This window comes from Lutra lutra, chromosome 5, assembly GCF_902655055.1.
Source record: "Lutra lutra chromosome 5, mLutLut1.2, whole genome shotgun sequence".
Lineage (NCBI taxonomy): Eukaryota > Metazoa > Chordata > Mammalia > Carnivora > Mustelidae > Lutra > Lutra lutra.
The window spans coordinates 74,284,430-74,299,762 of record NC_062282.1 but is presented as its reverse complement, the minus strand read 5'-3'; the positions used below and the strand labels follow the sequence as shown (position 1 = coordinate 74,299,762).

The 15,333-nt window shown below is 59.6% G+C and overlaps 1 protein-coding gene across 1 annotated transcript; it reads left to right on the top strand.

Annotated features, from left to right (window-relative positions):
• Window positions 1-210: 210 nt before the first annotated feature.
• Window positions 211-12,198, top strand: PITX1 (paired like homeodomain 1). Its single transcript, XM_047731583.1, has 4 exons — window positions 211-362; window positions 5,910-6,143; window positions 8,434-8,666; window positions 10,656-12,198. The coding sequence occupies exons 2-4, from the start codon at window positions 5,978-5,980 to the stop codon at window positions 11,196-11,198; spliced, it is 942 nt and encodes a 313-aa protein (XP_047587539.1). The 5' UTR covers window positions 211-362; window positions 5,910-5,977; the 3' UTR covers window positions 11,199-12,198.
• The last annotated feature ends 3,135 nt before the right edge of the window (window positions 12,199-15,333 follow it).

Genomic DNA, 15,333 nt, shown 5'->3' with positions numbered 1-15,333 from the left:
CGCCGACCTCTGACTGCGCCCCGAGGGAGGCCCGGACCCCTAGCCTGCTGGACGGCGCGTCGCCCCTCCCCGCTGGTGCGGGCGAGCGCCTAGCTTCCCCTCCCCCCTTCCCGCCTCCCCGGCCGGTGTCCCCGCCTTCCCCGCGGGCGACGGGCGGCGGCGGCGGCGGGAGGAGCGGGCCGAGCCGACGCTGCCTGGACCTTGCGCGGTGCGATGTAGCGAACCAGCGGGCACCGGAGCTGCGAGCACTGCTGGAGACGCAGCTGGATCCGGGGCCCCAGCCGAGGTCGAAACCTGAGGCGGAGTCCGTGGCTAGCGAGCCCGGAGCCGAAGAGCCGCACACGCAACGCAACCCGCGTGGGGTAAGAGTTGTTGGGCTGGGGGCGCTGGGTCGCCGCAGTGTTGGGGCGCAGGGAGGCGGTGGCGGATTCCGCACTGTTTGCTCCAGGCGTTTGTTTGTGGGGTCCAGTGGGTGGCGCGGGACTGAGCGCACCGCCCGGGAGTCCGGGCGCCATCGAGGCAGCGCAAGGACTCGCTCCTGAGCCCAGCGCACTGGCCCAGCTGCCGTCGCGGAGCGCTGCCTCTCCTACTTGGCGGTCCCACCCCATGCTTCGGCTCTAGGCACCCCAAGAGGGCAGCAGCCCCGGGGGCGCGGGCCCCAGCCCTGCTAAGGGCACAGCCCCGGACGCCCTTCTCAGCCCCTCGCGGAGGCGCAGGCCTCCGGGGACCTCTAGGAGAAAGGGCAGGCGAGAGGGCCGCCCGCCGCTTCCCGTTGCGCCGCGGAATGGGGGCCCCAGCACGAGCGAAAGCGCTGGCCCCTCTGCACGCCTGGGGACTTGAGCCGCAGCTTCGTGTCAAGAGGGTATTTTTTCTAAACGACACCGCTTCGTTCGTTGGTTCGTTGGTTCCTTCGGGCGGCTATGCCGCAGAAAAGCAACAGACACGGCCAGAGCCCCGGCTCTCTTCGCCAAGGACCCCGACGTCCCGCCGCCGTGCTCCGAGGCGCCCCCAGCCCACGGCGGCCTGCCCTCGCCCGCAAGAGTCGGGCTTTTTCTTACCCAGACAGAAACCCCAAATGCTCTTCGCAAAATCCAATAAAGACACTCCCGCGGCTTCTCCGGGGTTTGGTTGTTGACGCAGGGCTCCCCGGCACACAGCCGCTTCTCTAGAACCGGGTCTTGGAAATCTGAAATTGACCAGCCGGCTCTGAACGGCTTCAGCCGCGGTCAAGCGAGGGCCCCGAGGCCGGCATCGCAGAAATGGGAACCCCAGGCTGGAATCCGGTTCCAAGGTTTTCCGATTCAGGAATTCCCTGAATCTAAAAATATTTGAGCCCACTTTTCTGAGAAGCTGAGGCTTGGGTATTCTGTTGGCAACCCAGGGGCCTCTGACAGCCACGGGGCCCAGAGGAAGGTAATCCCAGGTTGCTGTCCCTTTGGCCAAAGACACAGGTCTAGGGTAATGGTTAAAGCTACAGGCTGCAGAGGCAGCAGGGGAGGGGGGACTCGCTGGCTCCCTCCCCTTTCCTCATACTGCTTGGAACTCTTTATCTCTGCTCAGAAAAGGAAAAGAGGCAGACGGGGGCATGGAGACCAGCCTGCCAGGACTCTGGGGTGCAGGGGAAGCATTGTTGCTTCTCCGGCCATACTCAGAGTGCCCTTCTCTCAGGAAAGCAGGTCTTGGGAAGAGGAGGCTGGGGTAATGGCATTAGCTGACCCTCTGCTCCCAAGTTGTGTGACCAGCCTCGGCCATTCGCCCAGCCTTCTCCGCCCCTCAGCTCAGCCATTCTCAGGAACCAGAGAACGACCAGTGAGTGGACTCCGTGAGCCATGAGGCCAGCCCTGCCAGCTGGTGCCAGAATTCCGAGTTCCATGCTTCCATAGGCACCCCACTCAGCCATCCTGCCTGAGTACATCCCAGGTTTCTGCACCAGGACAGGCTGGGGAAGCCCAGGTATCAGGAAGACTCAAGCTGGGATCCTTGGAAACCTAGAGAATCCAGTGAGATGGTTCCCTGCCCCACCTGAGCACCCCTTTCCCCCTTCACCCAGTAATTGCTTGTATTCAAAGAAACAAGAGCTTTTATTGGAGAGGGGGTAGAGCAGACAGAAGGAGGTAGGTGGTCCCAGATGCACTCCCAAAACTGGGTTTTCTAGTTTGAACTTCTCCACAGCCTAAGAGGCTTAGGGTTGGAATGTCCCAGAGAGTCATGGATGGCCTCGAGGGCAAGCCACGGCACATTCCTTCCTTTTTCCTAAAATCCCTTGATTCTAATGCAAAGATTAGGACAGGGTACCCCCCATAAGTGGGCGAAAGGATGCCCTCCGTGAGGGCCCTCCAACCACGCTTCCCAAATAAGATTACTGAACCATTCTTGGGCACAGAATCTGTTTTGAGCGAGCCCGGCCTCAGGAAAGGTCCCTATGGGGACTACTTCAAACCTCACAACAGCCTAGGCTTCTCCACTCAACCCAGCCAGGACTCCAAGCCTCCAAATTTCCTGAAAGTCACAGATTCATCGCTAGCTCTGTGTGGCCTGGAGGGATGGGAACTAGGGCACATGGTTCCAGCTCCAGGAAGCCCTCTTCCCTCCTTTCCTCACGTCCCCATCACCAAGCAAGCTGGAAGCTGAAGCAGCAGGTAGGAATTGCTGAGTCCCGAGTCAGACATGGAAACTGGGGCACAGTGCAGGCCGAGCCTTGCCCAAGGTCAGACGGCAAAGTGGGGAGAACACTGAACCCCTGCTTTTACTCCTGAAAGAGAGCTGCGTCCTGTCCTGTGTGTATGATGCATGTCTGTGAGTGTGCTCAAAGCCCCTTCCCTGCTTGGGATAGTGCCCAGCCCGCAGAGGGTGAGGCTGGAGAAAAAGAGAAACTGTCCGTGTCCATTCTCCAGCCAACACCCTGGCTGGCCAGGGTGTCCTCTCGGTCAGTCCCTTCCTCGCCCTGTGCTCATTCAGCATTGGGGGGAGGGGTACTGTGTAGCGGAAGTGACCCCCCTGGGCTCAGCCCCTCTCTAGGCCTCCGGGCCCCTGGCGATATGGAGCTTCACCCTGAAATTGACTGAGGGCCTTTTGGTGGTCCACACAGCAGGCATCAAGATTTCCAAAAAGAGGGACTATTGTGACTGCCTAGGTCACTGCCAGAGGCTTGGGTCCACTGGAGCACACAGCAGGTGCTCGATAAACGCATTAAATGCATCAACAGTGAAGGAGGTGAGCCCCTCAGATGGATCAGCTAGAGCTTCAGAGTCACAGAACACTCTCCATCCATCCATGGAAAATGGTCTCCTTACATCCCATGGACAGTGGAAGGCTAGAGCTTTCAGCCTCTGGACACCCAGAGGTGCACCTTCATTCCCCGTCACCACCCAAGCGGCCACTGTGCTCCCCACCTTGGCCTGACACCTGGCAGCCTTAGAACATAGCTTCTGTCCCCGATCAGCCTGATTTTGCGTTGAGTAGAGTTCTGGAACCCAGAGGTCTGGCTGTGGGCATGCCTAGGTGACTATACAAAGCCCCATGGGTGGATTTAGTGAGTACGTGTGCATCTGTGTGTGCCGCACACCTACATTGTACGTGCTACATGCGTGTGTGTGTGTGTGTGTGCGTGCGCGTGCACTCCTGAGTCCTGCCTGTGCCCAGGCAGGCTGGGTCACACGCTGTGCTTGAAAAGAGTTACCTGCTGCTGCAGGAGACGCATCGGCGAAATGTGGTAAAAGATGGGGCTGAGGGCAAATGCCGGACAACCACACTTCCCAGGCCCCCTTTCTGCCATCCTCCGCCTACACACACACACACACACACACACACACACACACACACACACGACTTAGAGAAATTCCCCTCTGGGAGGAAAGGGCAGGAGTTGCAGAATCTCCCCAAAACCAAACCCCCTGAGAACATAGTCCCTCTGTGGCCTCAGACCCAGACCCTGCCCCTGCGGCCACAGGCACCACTGAGAGAGTGCGCCAGACCCCCAAGGAGCCATGCTTTCTCCCAGGGCCCAGAGCTGGGGTCTCGGGCTAAGCTTCAAGGAGTGAGAAGCAGGCCTGTTTCTACCCTTCGGCCATGGACCCCTGCAATCCTCGCCAAACAGCTCAGCCTGAGACTGTGGGTCTCCCTCTGGTGAGAAGCCAGGGTGAGGGCAAGAAGACAGTGCCTGCAGAACATCGCAGATCTCTCAGCCTGCGCAGTCAGTCCCAAGCAGAGACCTTCCTGGAGGAAGAGATGCGGTTGCACCAGGCCCTGGGGTGAGGCGTGGGGCCTGGAGAGTAGGGCAGTGCTTCTCCACCGGGGTGCTGTCCTGCCCAGCGCTGCTCCTATCTGGGGAAGTTGGTCAGCAGGTGAGGGGCAGAGGGCAGTCTGGGGTCCAGCTGTGGTCAGTGTCACACTCGCCCACCCTAGCTGCCCCTCTGTTTGCTCAAGACTCTGAGGTCTCAGGGCCGGCTAACAATTGTTCGGCAAAATCGTTCAACAAACTTCACTGAAGTAGAACTCCAGAAGCGTATCCTTCTTGGGGTGGGGAGGGGAACGTCTGTGCCTGCACCCATGGAGGCCCCACTGAGCGGAGCTCAGCCACCACTGTACCAGAGAGAGCCTCAAAGGGGGTAGGCTTCCTGGCCTGGAGACCCAGGGCTCGCAAAAGGCAGGCACCTGGCCTGCAGGCGAGGCCAGGTGCCTGCCTCTCGGGGAAGCCACGCAGAGGCCCCAGATGGCTGCAAACCTGCCCTGAAGGGGGCAGAAGCCAATCCCCTGGCTGCCAAGGCCCTGGCCGGGCTGATTTGGCCGGACTGGCGCAAAACAAGCGGAGGGAGCCCTACAGAAGAGGCTGCGGGGCCGGTGGGGCTCTTGGGGTCTCCCGCTGCACTCGCCAGAGGCCTGGAGCCAACAGAAACGTTTCATCTGATTAGAAGCCATCAGTTCTATCCCAATCCCAGAAAATTGACTGCGGTGGAGAGGGGGAGGCCTGAGAAGCAGCCTTGGAGGACAGGGTCCAAGCTAATTAGGAGGCAGCATCCGGGGGCCCATTAGAACGCAGGCTGCTGTCACTCAGCCGGGCTCAGGTCCCGGGAGAAGAGGCCGAGAAAGGAGGGGCGGGCGGCCCTTCGACGAGGACGCCGCTGGGAGCTGCCGGAACGGGCCCCGGGCTCTGCCCCCGCCCTGGCGCTGGCTCGGAGGCGCCCGCTCCGCGCGATCCTGCTCGGGGAACATTCTCTCATCCTGGGCTGTTCTCGCCAGGGGCTGGGGACTTCGAAGCGGCCCAGACAGGAGTTGTTTCTGAGCAAAACAAGTCATTTGGGGCTTGAGGTGGGCACGAGCCACGCGGGACTTGGAGGCCAGATGCGTTTCTTTTGTGCGGCCGAGGGAGAAGTCGGTGTGTCAACCGGGAAGGAGGGAGCGGCGCGGGGAGGCGCCGGGGGCGGGGGGGGGGGGGTGGAGGGAGGGGGCGGGGAGGCGGCGGGAAGGTGGCTGCGGAGGGGAGGGCACGGGCAAGGGAGGGCGGGCGGCTCGGGGCTGGATTCCGCCCGCGCTCCCTCGCTCGCTGGCTCGCTCCCTCCCCAGCCCCCTCCCACCCAGGCCCACCCCACCCACCACCCCTGGCGCAGGGACTGCTGGAACCTGGCGGTGCGCGCTGTCGCTTTAAGACAGCCTCTGCCGGCGCCGTCCGGAGCCTTAGAAACCGGCCCCGGATCGGGAGCCAGAGCCGGGGCCGGGCGGGCGGCAGAGGCCCGAGCGGCGGGAGCGCAGCGCGGAGCGCGAAGCCGGTCATCCGGTCGCGAGAAACCGCTGCCGCTGCCGCCCGCCTGGCCCCGCAGCCCCGGGCAGTCCATGGGGCGGGCGCGGCGTCGTTGCGGGCGCGGGCAGCCCTGGGGGGCAGCCAGTTAGGCGCTGTGCTCTTGTCCCCGCAGGTCGCAGCCAGGGCGGCCGGGCGCGCCCAGCCCCGGCCCCTGGAGCGCCCGCCGCGGTCCCCGCCTCCATGGACGCCTTCAAGGGGGGCATGAGCCTGGAGCGGCTGCCGGAGGGACTCCGGCCGCCGCCGCCGCCGCACGACATGGGGCCTGCCTTCCACCTGGCCCGCGCCGCCGACCCCCGCGAGCCCCTGGAAAACTCCGCCAGCGAATCGTCAGACACGGAGCTGCCAGGTAAGCGCGGCTCCCCGCGAGGCGCGCACCGAGCCGAGCCGGGCGCACGGAGCGGGGAGCGGGAAGCAGGGCCTGGAGCCCGCGCCGCGCAGTCAGGCTCCCTCTGCACCCAGGAGCGTCAGGACCTTTTCTTTTCCCGTTCTCGGCCTGAGGGTGAACGCGTAAATTTACGCGCTTTATAAAACGAAATTCAGTGCTCTACTTCCACCCGGTCCCCACGCGCCAGATGCACAAACCTACAACGGGAGGGTCGGATTGACAGCCCCTCTTGTTCAGAAGCAAAGAGAACAGGAAAAGAAAAATCCGTTTGCGTAACTGGGTGCCCAGGGGCCGCTCAGACCGCCGGAGAGGAGTAGATCGAGAAAGGAATGGGGCAGCGGACGAGAGAGAAAGTGCCCGGAGAGACAGAGACGGGGGCACACACCCCGACAGGCAGTGGGCGACAGACTGAGGAGGGAGAAATCCAAGAGAAGGCGCGGCGGGAAAAGTCAGGAAAACAAACTGAGGGGAGCGGCGGTGGACAACCTCAAATAAAAAGGCAGAGGACAGCGAGGGCGAACGGGCCAAGGGGTGCGCACCCAGCAGGACCCCCCCATTGAGGGAGCCCGGCCCCACGTGCGTCGCGGGACCCCGGAGCCGCCAGGCCGCCCAGCCAGGGCCCTGACTCGGCTCGAGCACGTCTCCCTCCGCGCTGCCTTTTTGTAGGAGCTCAGGCTTTTTCCCCCAGGCCGGCTGCGAGCTGGGCCGGCGGGTGGGCGGTGCGGGCTACGTAGCGGGGCTAATCGTCGGCGGGTGCCGGCTCCCGGGGTCCCAGGTTGGCTCCCGCAGACGGCGCCCCGGCAGAGCTCCCTGATCCGTGGGCACCTCTGCTGTGCTCATTTCTTAATCCACCGCTGAGTGTATCTCTACGCGTTTTTAATCCCTATTTGTTTCTGTTTTGCATCCCTAAGTGACTTTCTCTGAGAAGTTCTGTTTGCTTGGCTAAGAAACAATCAACGCGGAACTGTACTTTTGTTTTCAAGAGTTTTTAGCGTGGCCTTTGGTTGGTTTTTATTTGTTAAAACCCAGAGGAATATACAGCGGTAGACTGCTTTTTAAAACCAAATCTACGTGGATATATTTAATTTTTTAACTGTAATTTTCGGTGTAGAAAGAATTACTACACTAGGCATATTTCTCTGGAATTTTAAAATCTCTACATGCAACATTATTCTTGGGGAGATGTTTTAAAAGTCAATCCAAAATGGCGCGTTTCTCCGGGATTTTTTTTTTTTTTTTTTCAAAATCTATTTGCAGCGGTGTCATTTTGATAACTTAAATTATCTAACTCTATAGTGTCGTATTTCCCTGGGACTTAAAAATTATCTCTAGAAAGGGCATTATTAGGAAGGGGTTAAAAAAATCTATCTACAACAGTACATTGGTTTTTTCTAAATCCCAGAGAAATAAATGCCTGTGTCTGCTTGGAGTTTTTACACCTACAGCACTGTATTTAGTTAGGGGTGTGTTTGCACGGAGATTTCAGGCTTCTTAATTTGCGTTTCCTGTGTTCCTACCTGTCTATTTTTAAGATTTTGTGAGCCTTTCCATGGTTTTAGGATAGAATTGAGTTTATCTGGGCTTCTATGTTTTGTTTTTAAATTTTGTCTTTTTATTTCCATGTGTCTGTGACTGAACATGTTTTGCGTAGCTGTAAAGAGTGAGAGGCTAGAGCCCCAGGTCACCTAGACAGTCTGTTGGTCTGGGCTGCAGCCTGAGGGATTTTCTGGGCCTCTGGAGTTGAGGCCTGGAGCAAAGGCCGGGAACACAGCTGTGTTGTGCCTGCCCATGTGGCTCCCACACAGCCCTGGGGAGAAGAAGGTAGAGGGGCTGCAGGCCATGGCCTCGCTCCAGCTCCACCAACCCACTAGCTTCAGGCTGGAAAGATTTGGTCCTGGCTCAGAAAAGCAGAGCCCCTCCAGATTGACACCCCAAAGAGCCCTCAAAATTTCATACATATGCGGGTGACAAAGCCAGACAGGCTCAAGCCCCAGCGGAGCGGCAGGAGCAGGCTCTGCCCAGCCAGGAACCTCGGCCTGTGCCTCCGGTTCCTGGGCTCTTGGGGCGCGTCTGACCAAAGGTGACTACTGACGATCTGGCCCCCAGCAGGCTCTTTCTAGTGGGGACAATTCTAGGGCTCCTGGCGGGAGGAAGGGCATGCCAGCGCTCGTGGCAGGCGCTTCGGTGGAGCCGGGATGGGTGCAAAAGGGCAGAAGCCCAAGGTGACTGGGGCCTGTCCTGTCCGATTCAGAGAAGGAGCGCAGTGGGGAAGTCAAAGGGCCAGAGGACAACGGCGCAGGAGGCACGGGCTGCGGCGGCGCAGAGGACCCGGCCAAGAAGAAGAAGCAGCGGCGGCAACGCACGCACTTCACAAGCCAGCAGTTGCAAGAGCTGGAGGCCACGTTCCAGAGGAACCGCTACCCCGACATGAGCATGCGGGAAGAGATCGCGGTGTGGACCAACCTCACCGAGCCGCGCGTGCGGGTGAGCTCAGCGTGTGCGCCTAAGGCGACCCGAGTGGAGGGCTGCTGGCCACCTCTGCCGCCGTTCTCGGAAAGCTTTAGACCCGTGCTCAGATTTTGTCTCTGTCCCACCACTCAGACCTGCTCCTTCCCTCCGTGGGAGAAGATTCCACTGTAGGCCCTGGTCTCCCGGCTGCTGCTAAGCCCTTTGGTGGTTAGTGCCCTCACCGCCTGGCAGCCTACCTGACCCTGGGGCTCTGCTACAGCTTCACCATAAGATCTGTGGCCCCAGGGGGGATTTCCCCTGTGCTGTAGGGCCCAGGGCCCACTCGGATATGACTGTCCTAGACTGCACAGAGGATTCCCACTGATGGGGACCTCGGAGCTGCTGGCACCTTCTCCCGAAAACGAAAGGGAAAGGCACGTCTTGCCTAGCCACCTGGCAGAAGCCTGAACAGTACCTAGGCTTGGAGGCTCAGAAACTCCTGGGGCAGTGACCCCAACCACACAGGCTGCTTCTCCAGAACCTCAGCATAGTCCCCGCCTGACTCCTCTCCAGCAGTCAGCCAGTAGAGAGCTGGACCCTTTCCCTGTGGCCCTTTCCTGTAGGGCTGGGTTCAGGTGAAGGAGGAGCAGCTCTGGTGGAAGAGTGACCCTCAGGCCGAGTCCCTTTGGAGATGTAAGATCTCTGACCTGTGACCAGACTGCACCCTCCCTCTCCTCGCCTTTTCCTTCCCAGTGAAATCAAGAGTGAAGAGGTTATGTTGCCAGAGCAGCAAGAGAATCATTTCTTTTCTGAGTACGCAAATATTTAATCAGATACTGGGAGGACGTCCCAAGCGAGCCCAAAGTGCTACCTGGTCTCCTGACTCCCCGCTAGAACGCAAGCTCTCGCCCCTCCCATCAGGCTGGCCAGCCCAGTGGGACACGAGTGAAGACAGCACTCAGTAATCCTGAACTCACTAATCCTGCCCAGGTTTAGGGTGATTCGGGTGGTGTGGGGTGGAATCAGGCAATGTCAGTGCCCAGGACTAGAAAAGGCTGAGATGCAGGGGTCCGGCAGGCTCGCTCAGGAAACTCAGCCCAGGGCTGGAGGAAGGTTTCAGAGGCATGCATAGGAGGATAGGAGAGAATGGGCAAGGACCAGGAGTTGGTAAAGAACAAGTTCTTATTAAATTTTGTGGGAGAAAGTGGAGGGGAGATTAGAGAGAAACTAGTTCAGAAGTGAAAGGAAATTAAATATTTGCAGAGAAACATATTTGGCATATATTTAGGTGGCAGGGAAGAAATTAAATATTTAAGGGAGGGCAAAAGGATCAGATGTTTGAGAAAAATAAAGAATCAACTATTTAAGAGAAACAGTAACGGTCAGATATTTGGAAAGACGGGGAAAACTATTTGGGGAAGAATCAAAAGGATCAAAAGTGAAGGATAACGGAGAAAGTGGACTGAGGGAAAAGAAAGCAGTTCAGATAGCAGGGCGGACCAAAAGAAAATAAACATTTAGGGCAGAAATGAGAATATCAAATGTTCCCAATCAATATGAATACAAACTATTTGAGGAATGAAAAAAAGTAGAATAAAGGGAGTCGGAAGATCCTACATTTCAGGGAAGAAAAATACCTTTTACATTAGAGGGCGAAGAAAAAGAACAGAATATTTAGGAGATAGACTGGGACCCCTTTTGGGGAGAAGGCCGGAGATGGACTGTTGAGAGAGGAAAAAGCAAACGAATATTTGCTAAAACAAAAGAGGATAGATCCGTACTAGAAGAAGCTATCAGATTTAACTTAGGGGAGTGGATGTAGATCAGAAATGGGGAAAAGACGAAATGTTTTCTGGGGACAGGAAAGGAACCATTAAGGAGCGCGGCCGCAGGGGCGGAAATAACGAAGAAAAGAGACGCTATTTGGAGAGGAGGAGGCAGCGGAGGGATGGGGTGGAGGAGGTGGAGGTGGAGGGGCCTTCCCGCCTTCGTCAGCCCTGACCGTTCTCCTGCCCCCTCCCCCAGGTCTGGTTCAAGAACCGGCGAGCCAAGTGGCGGAAGCGCGAGCGTAACCAGCAGCTGGACCTGTGCAAGGGCGGCTACGTGCCGCAGTTCAGCGGCCTGGTGCAGCCCTACGAGGACGTGTACGCCGCTGGCTATTCCTACAACAACTGGGCTGCCAAGAGCCTGGCGCCAGCGCCGCTCTCCACCAAGAGCTTCACCTTCTTCAACTCCATGAGCCCGCTGTCGTCGCAGTCCATGTTCTCGGCACCCAGCTCCATCTCCTCTATGACCATGCCGTCGAGCATGGGCCCCGGCGCTGTGCCCGGCATGCCCAACTCGGGCCTCAACAACATCAACAACCTCACCGGCTCTTCGCTTAACTCGGCCATGTCGCCGGGCGCCTGCCCATACGGCACGCCCGCCTCGCCCTACAGCGTCTACCGGGACACGTGCAACTCGAGCCTGGCCAGCCTGCGGCTCAAGTCCAAGCAGCACTCGTCGTTCGGCTACGGCGGCCTGCAGGGCCCGGCCTCGGGCCTCAACGCGTGCCAGTACAACAGCTGACCGCCCCGCCAGGCCCCGCGGGCCCGCGGCAGGCGCGGCGCCGGGCCAGGGGCGGCGCGGAGGACCTCGCCACGCCGCGCCCCCTGCGCCCGCGCAGCCCTCTCCTCCCCACCTCCCCACCTCTGGGCTGGTTGTGTGTTTGCTTTTCTGGACCCCACTGTGCCCTCCCAAACGAGACGAAACAAAACAAAAAGACGTCGGAGAAAAGTGCTGCGAAAAAAACGGATGAGTTGCAATTTCCCTCGGGGTGGCGCGGGTGGTGTGTGTTCGCTCCCTCGGGCCGGGCGGGGCGGACCGGACCGTTGCGCGGAGGGGACGCGGGGCGGGAGGCCGGCGGTCCGGAGAGGGCGCCCTGGGAGCCCGCGTTCCCGCCGCGCCTGCGAACTGGACGCGCGGAGCCCGCGCAGGCCGGCCCGGGCCCGGTAGGAACCCAGGCGCCCCCTCCAAGCTGGGCCGGGCCGAGCGTACCTTAGCTCGATTCGGATCCGAGTTGGAGCGGGCGTTCGGTCGGGGATGACGGTGCCCAGCCTGGGTTCCAAGACTCGCTGTGGAGCTGCACGCGGCGCCGGCGTGCCCCGCGTGCCCTCGCAGCCGCGAGTACCGGATTCCTATTTTAAGGCTACGGAGCCCCAGCTGGCTGTGCGGACGCGGCGGGAGAATGGGGCAGGCTCATCTCCGAGCACCCCGGCGCCCCCCACCCCCACCCAGCTTCGCCACAGGCCCGGACCCTCCACTCCGCTCCTGGGCTAGGAAGTGGTCCCCTTGGCCCGGCGAAGAGCCCTCCTCGCCGCCTGCCGTGCAAGAGTCGAGCCGGGAGAGCTCGGGGCGCGGCCAGGGCCCCCCCCCCCCCGCGCCGCGCCCACTTTGCACACCCGCTCTCCGGCCCGCGCCCCTGTTTACAGCGTCCCTGTGTATGTCGGACTGACTGTATAGAATTATAAATCTGTCTATATCGACTTGTCCATGTACGTCTATTAAAACCATAGTACAAGCGTGCTAACCACTGCCGGCCCGGACTGCTTCATTCCACTGCGAAGGGAGGCGGGTAGAAAGGGAACGGCGCCACCGTGGACCCTGTGGGTAAGGAGAGAGGAGCCAAGTGGCCGCCTCCTAGTGGAGTGGGAGGTGCTCTCTTCCCACCACGATTCCTGACCTGCTCTGCCCGACTTCATGAGGGCCCCATCCGGAGCTCCGAACTCCCTCTCCGCGCCCACCAGATGCTCCCCGGCTGGACCGCACAGCCTTCGCTCTGTGCTCTGTGCTCCGCAGCCCTAGCCAGCACCCCATTTCCGCGGCTGCCCGACTCTGCAGGCTCTTTCCAAGCTGGGTCGGCGGCGATCCCCAAGCCCTAGGGGCGCTCTGTGGCCCCTGTCCACCCGGAGAGTCAGGGTGAAGGCCGCTGAGAGCTCCTTTAGTCCTGGAGTTGCCTTTTCTCCTGTGGCCCCCGTACTCCTATCTTGAAGCCCTGCCCTAGCTGTTCCAGGGGAACTGAGGATGCGGGATCCGCCAGGGCCTCCCTCAGCTCCCCCCGCCCCCGCGGAAATCCCACGCAGGGGCATCTGGCAAGGCTGTGCTGGAGAAAGTGTCCATCGCAGGGAACTAACGTCTCACTTCCCTTCCACCCCAAGGTATGGGAAGGAGGCTGATGCCGCTTCCACCCTCCCCAGGCTTTGGAAACTACTGAACAAGACCAGCCTGTAAAGTGCCTGTAAAATTCTGCTTCCTTTAAGTCCCTTCACTTCCAATGGCAAAAGAGAATGTTTGCAGCTGGAGTGGGGGAGGGAAGAGGGGCTGGTATTCTGCTTTAGACTCACCTTGTGACTGGGATTGGCACTGCCCTGGAGCTGGACCCCCGGGCAAGCCCCAGATGGGAGGGGGGCCCAGCCATAGGCCTAATCACCAGCTACTAGCTGGAGAGCCCTGTGCACACATTCTGAAACCAGGTCAGCACTGCCTCTGAGGGCAGGAGTGTTGTCCCTATTATACAGGGGATGGAACCATGACTTCACCATGCTTTGCAACTGGGCCAAGGTCACAGGGAGTCAACAATCTTTATATTCCAAAGCATCTTTCCCACTGATCTTCCCACTTTTAAATGAGGAGTGAGGAAGGGTCCTTCCTGGAGGATGGCTCAGCCTGATGCTATAGGACTTAACAGTGTGGGGCTCTGAGGACAGGGCCAGATACACAGGCCAGAGGAGGGAGGTGGGAGGAGGGAAGGCTGGGGCAGGGGGCTGGAGCCAGACCACCCCTCCTCCCCCAAGGGCTCCAGTCCAGAGCTCCGACCCCTCACTCTCTGGAAACATAAACACACAGCCACATCTGGACTCAAAGTTCCTCCCCCAGCCTCACACATCTGCCAAGGCCAGGGGGGCCCTGGTCTCAGTTGAGGGCAGAAGGCAGGAGACCTAGGAGATGGGACTGGAGAAAAAAGGCAGAGAGGCCACTCCTGAAATTCAGGCCCAGCCTCAGGGGACACGGCCGACAAGGGGCTCTGGCAGAGGCTCCAGTGTGGCTTTGGGGTCCCAGACCAAGCAGCTGCAGATAGGGGTAACAGGGCAGAAGCAGTCCCAGAACGACCCTGTCACCCATCAAGGAGCATGGCCAACAAGGTCAGTGTCAGACCCTATGGAGGGCTTCGCCCAGCTCTTCCGACCCCACTGTTCGGTAGCTGCAGAGAGGAGTACCAGCCAGCCCTCCCAGCTGTACCACCACGGGATCATCTCTGAAGGAAGGCTGAGGAATATGTGGGGCTCTGAAAGTCCAATCTTCTGGGGGGAAAAAGCAAAAAGCCCTAGTTGTCTTCTGCCTCAAGAAGCCCCGGGGAAGGAGTACCATTCATTCACGCCACATTTACTGTGTTCCTGCCCTTGGCGCTCGGGATTGAGCGCTGGGAAACAGACAGTCCAGGCTCTCACGGACAAGTAAACAAACACGTGTATAATTACAAACTGGGCTGAGTGCTTTTGAAGAAAAAGAACAGGGTGCTGTGAGTCAGAAAAAAAATGAGAATTCTGCCTTGAACAGGGTGCTCAGTGGGCTGTTCCACAGACGTGGCTCTGTCTCTCATTTCTTCAGCCCGTTTGGGGCCCAGGGCCCAGGGCCAGGGTTAAGCGTCCACTGCTGGGTCAGCCCCCTTACCTGCATGCCAACCCTAGAAGGAAGAGTTCTCCTTGTCCCCTTTCCCTCTTTCCCGGATGAGGTCCCTGAGCCTGACAGAGGTCAGGTCACTTGGCCAAGGTCCATAGCAGGAAGTGATGGAGTGGGCTCCAGCCCAGTCCGTGGCCCTCTAGCTTCAGCACCAGGCTGCCCCATGTGCGGCACCTGGAGCAACATGGTCGGGAGGGGGAGGAGCCTGGCCTGGAAGGGGCTGTGATTTCTCCTGGCTACTGGGGACTAACCCCAGGAAAGAGAAAAACAGATTTGGTCCCTGCTTAGTGCCGAAAGCCACAAAGGGCTGCTGCAGGCTTCGAGCGGTTATGAATTAGAAACAGGCGGGCCAGAGGAGGGTGTCCAGCACTGGTTTGCGGGCACTACGGGGAACCACCACCAGAGTCCCTGGTCACTGAGGGGAACCGAGGTACCTCCCCTAGCTTTAGGGACCCAGCCAGGCTGCGGGCTGCCCTCGGGGCCATGGCCTCCCTAAGGACAGCTGCCAGAGTCATCTAGAAGGGGAGGGGAAGTCACAGCTGGCAGATCTGCCTGGGACGGGGCATTGGCCCGGGAGTGCAGGCCCTGGAGGTGGGCTGTGTGTCTTCCTTCAGCGCCACGTGCCCGAGCCTGCTGCTCCCCACCAGCGGGGCCTCCGTCAGGAGACAACAAGTGTGGGAAAAGAGAGGAAGGATGGTGCGTGCCCACCGACCTCCCCATCTTCTGGGCCAGTTACTCAGCTCTGGAATCCTGAGGAAGCTTCGCTGTGGTCTTGGAGAGCAAGGTTTGCATTCTGGCTCCACCTCTGAGTTGCTTTGGACAAGAGACAACGTCTCTGAGCCTGTTTCCTCTTCCATAAAAGGGAATAACAATCACTTGACACAGTTGCTTGAAGGATTAAAGGAGATAACACGTAAGACATTAGTTGTGGGGCTGGCGTAGAGTTATTACTGATATGGTGGTGGCAGTGTTGCTGTTAATAAAG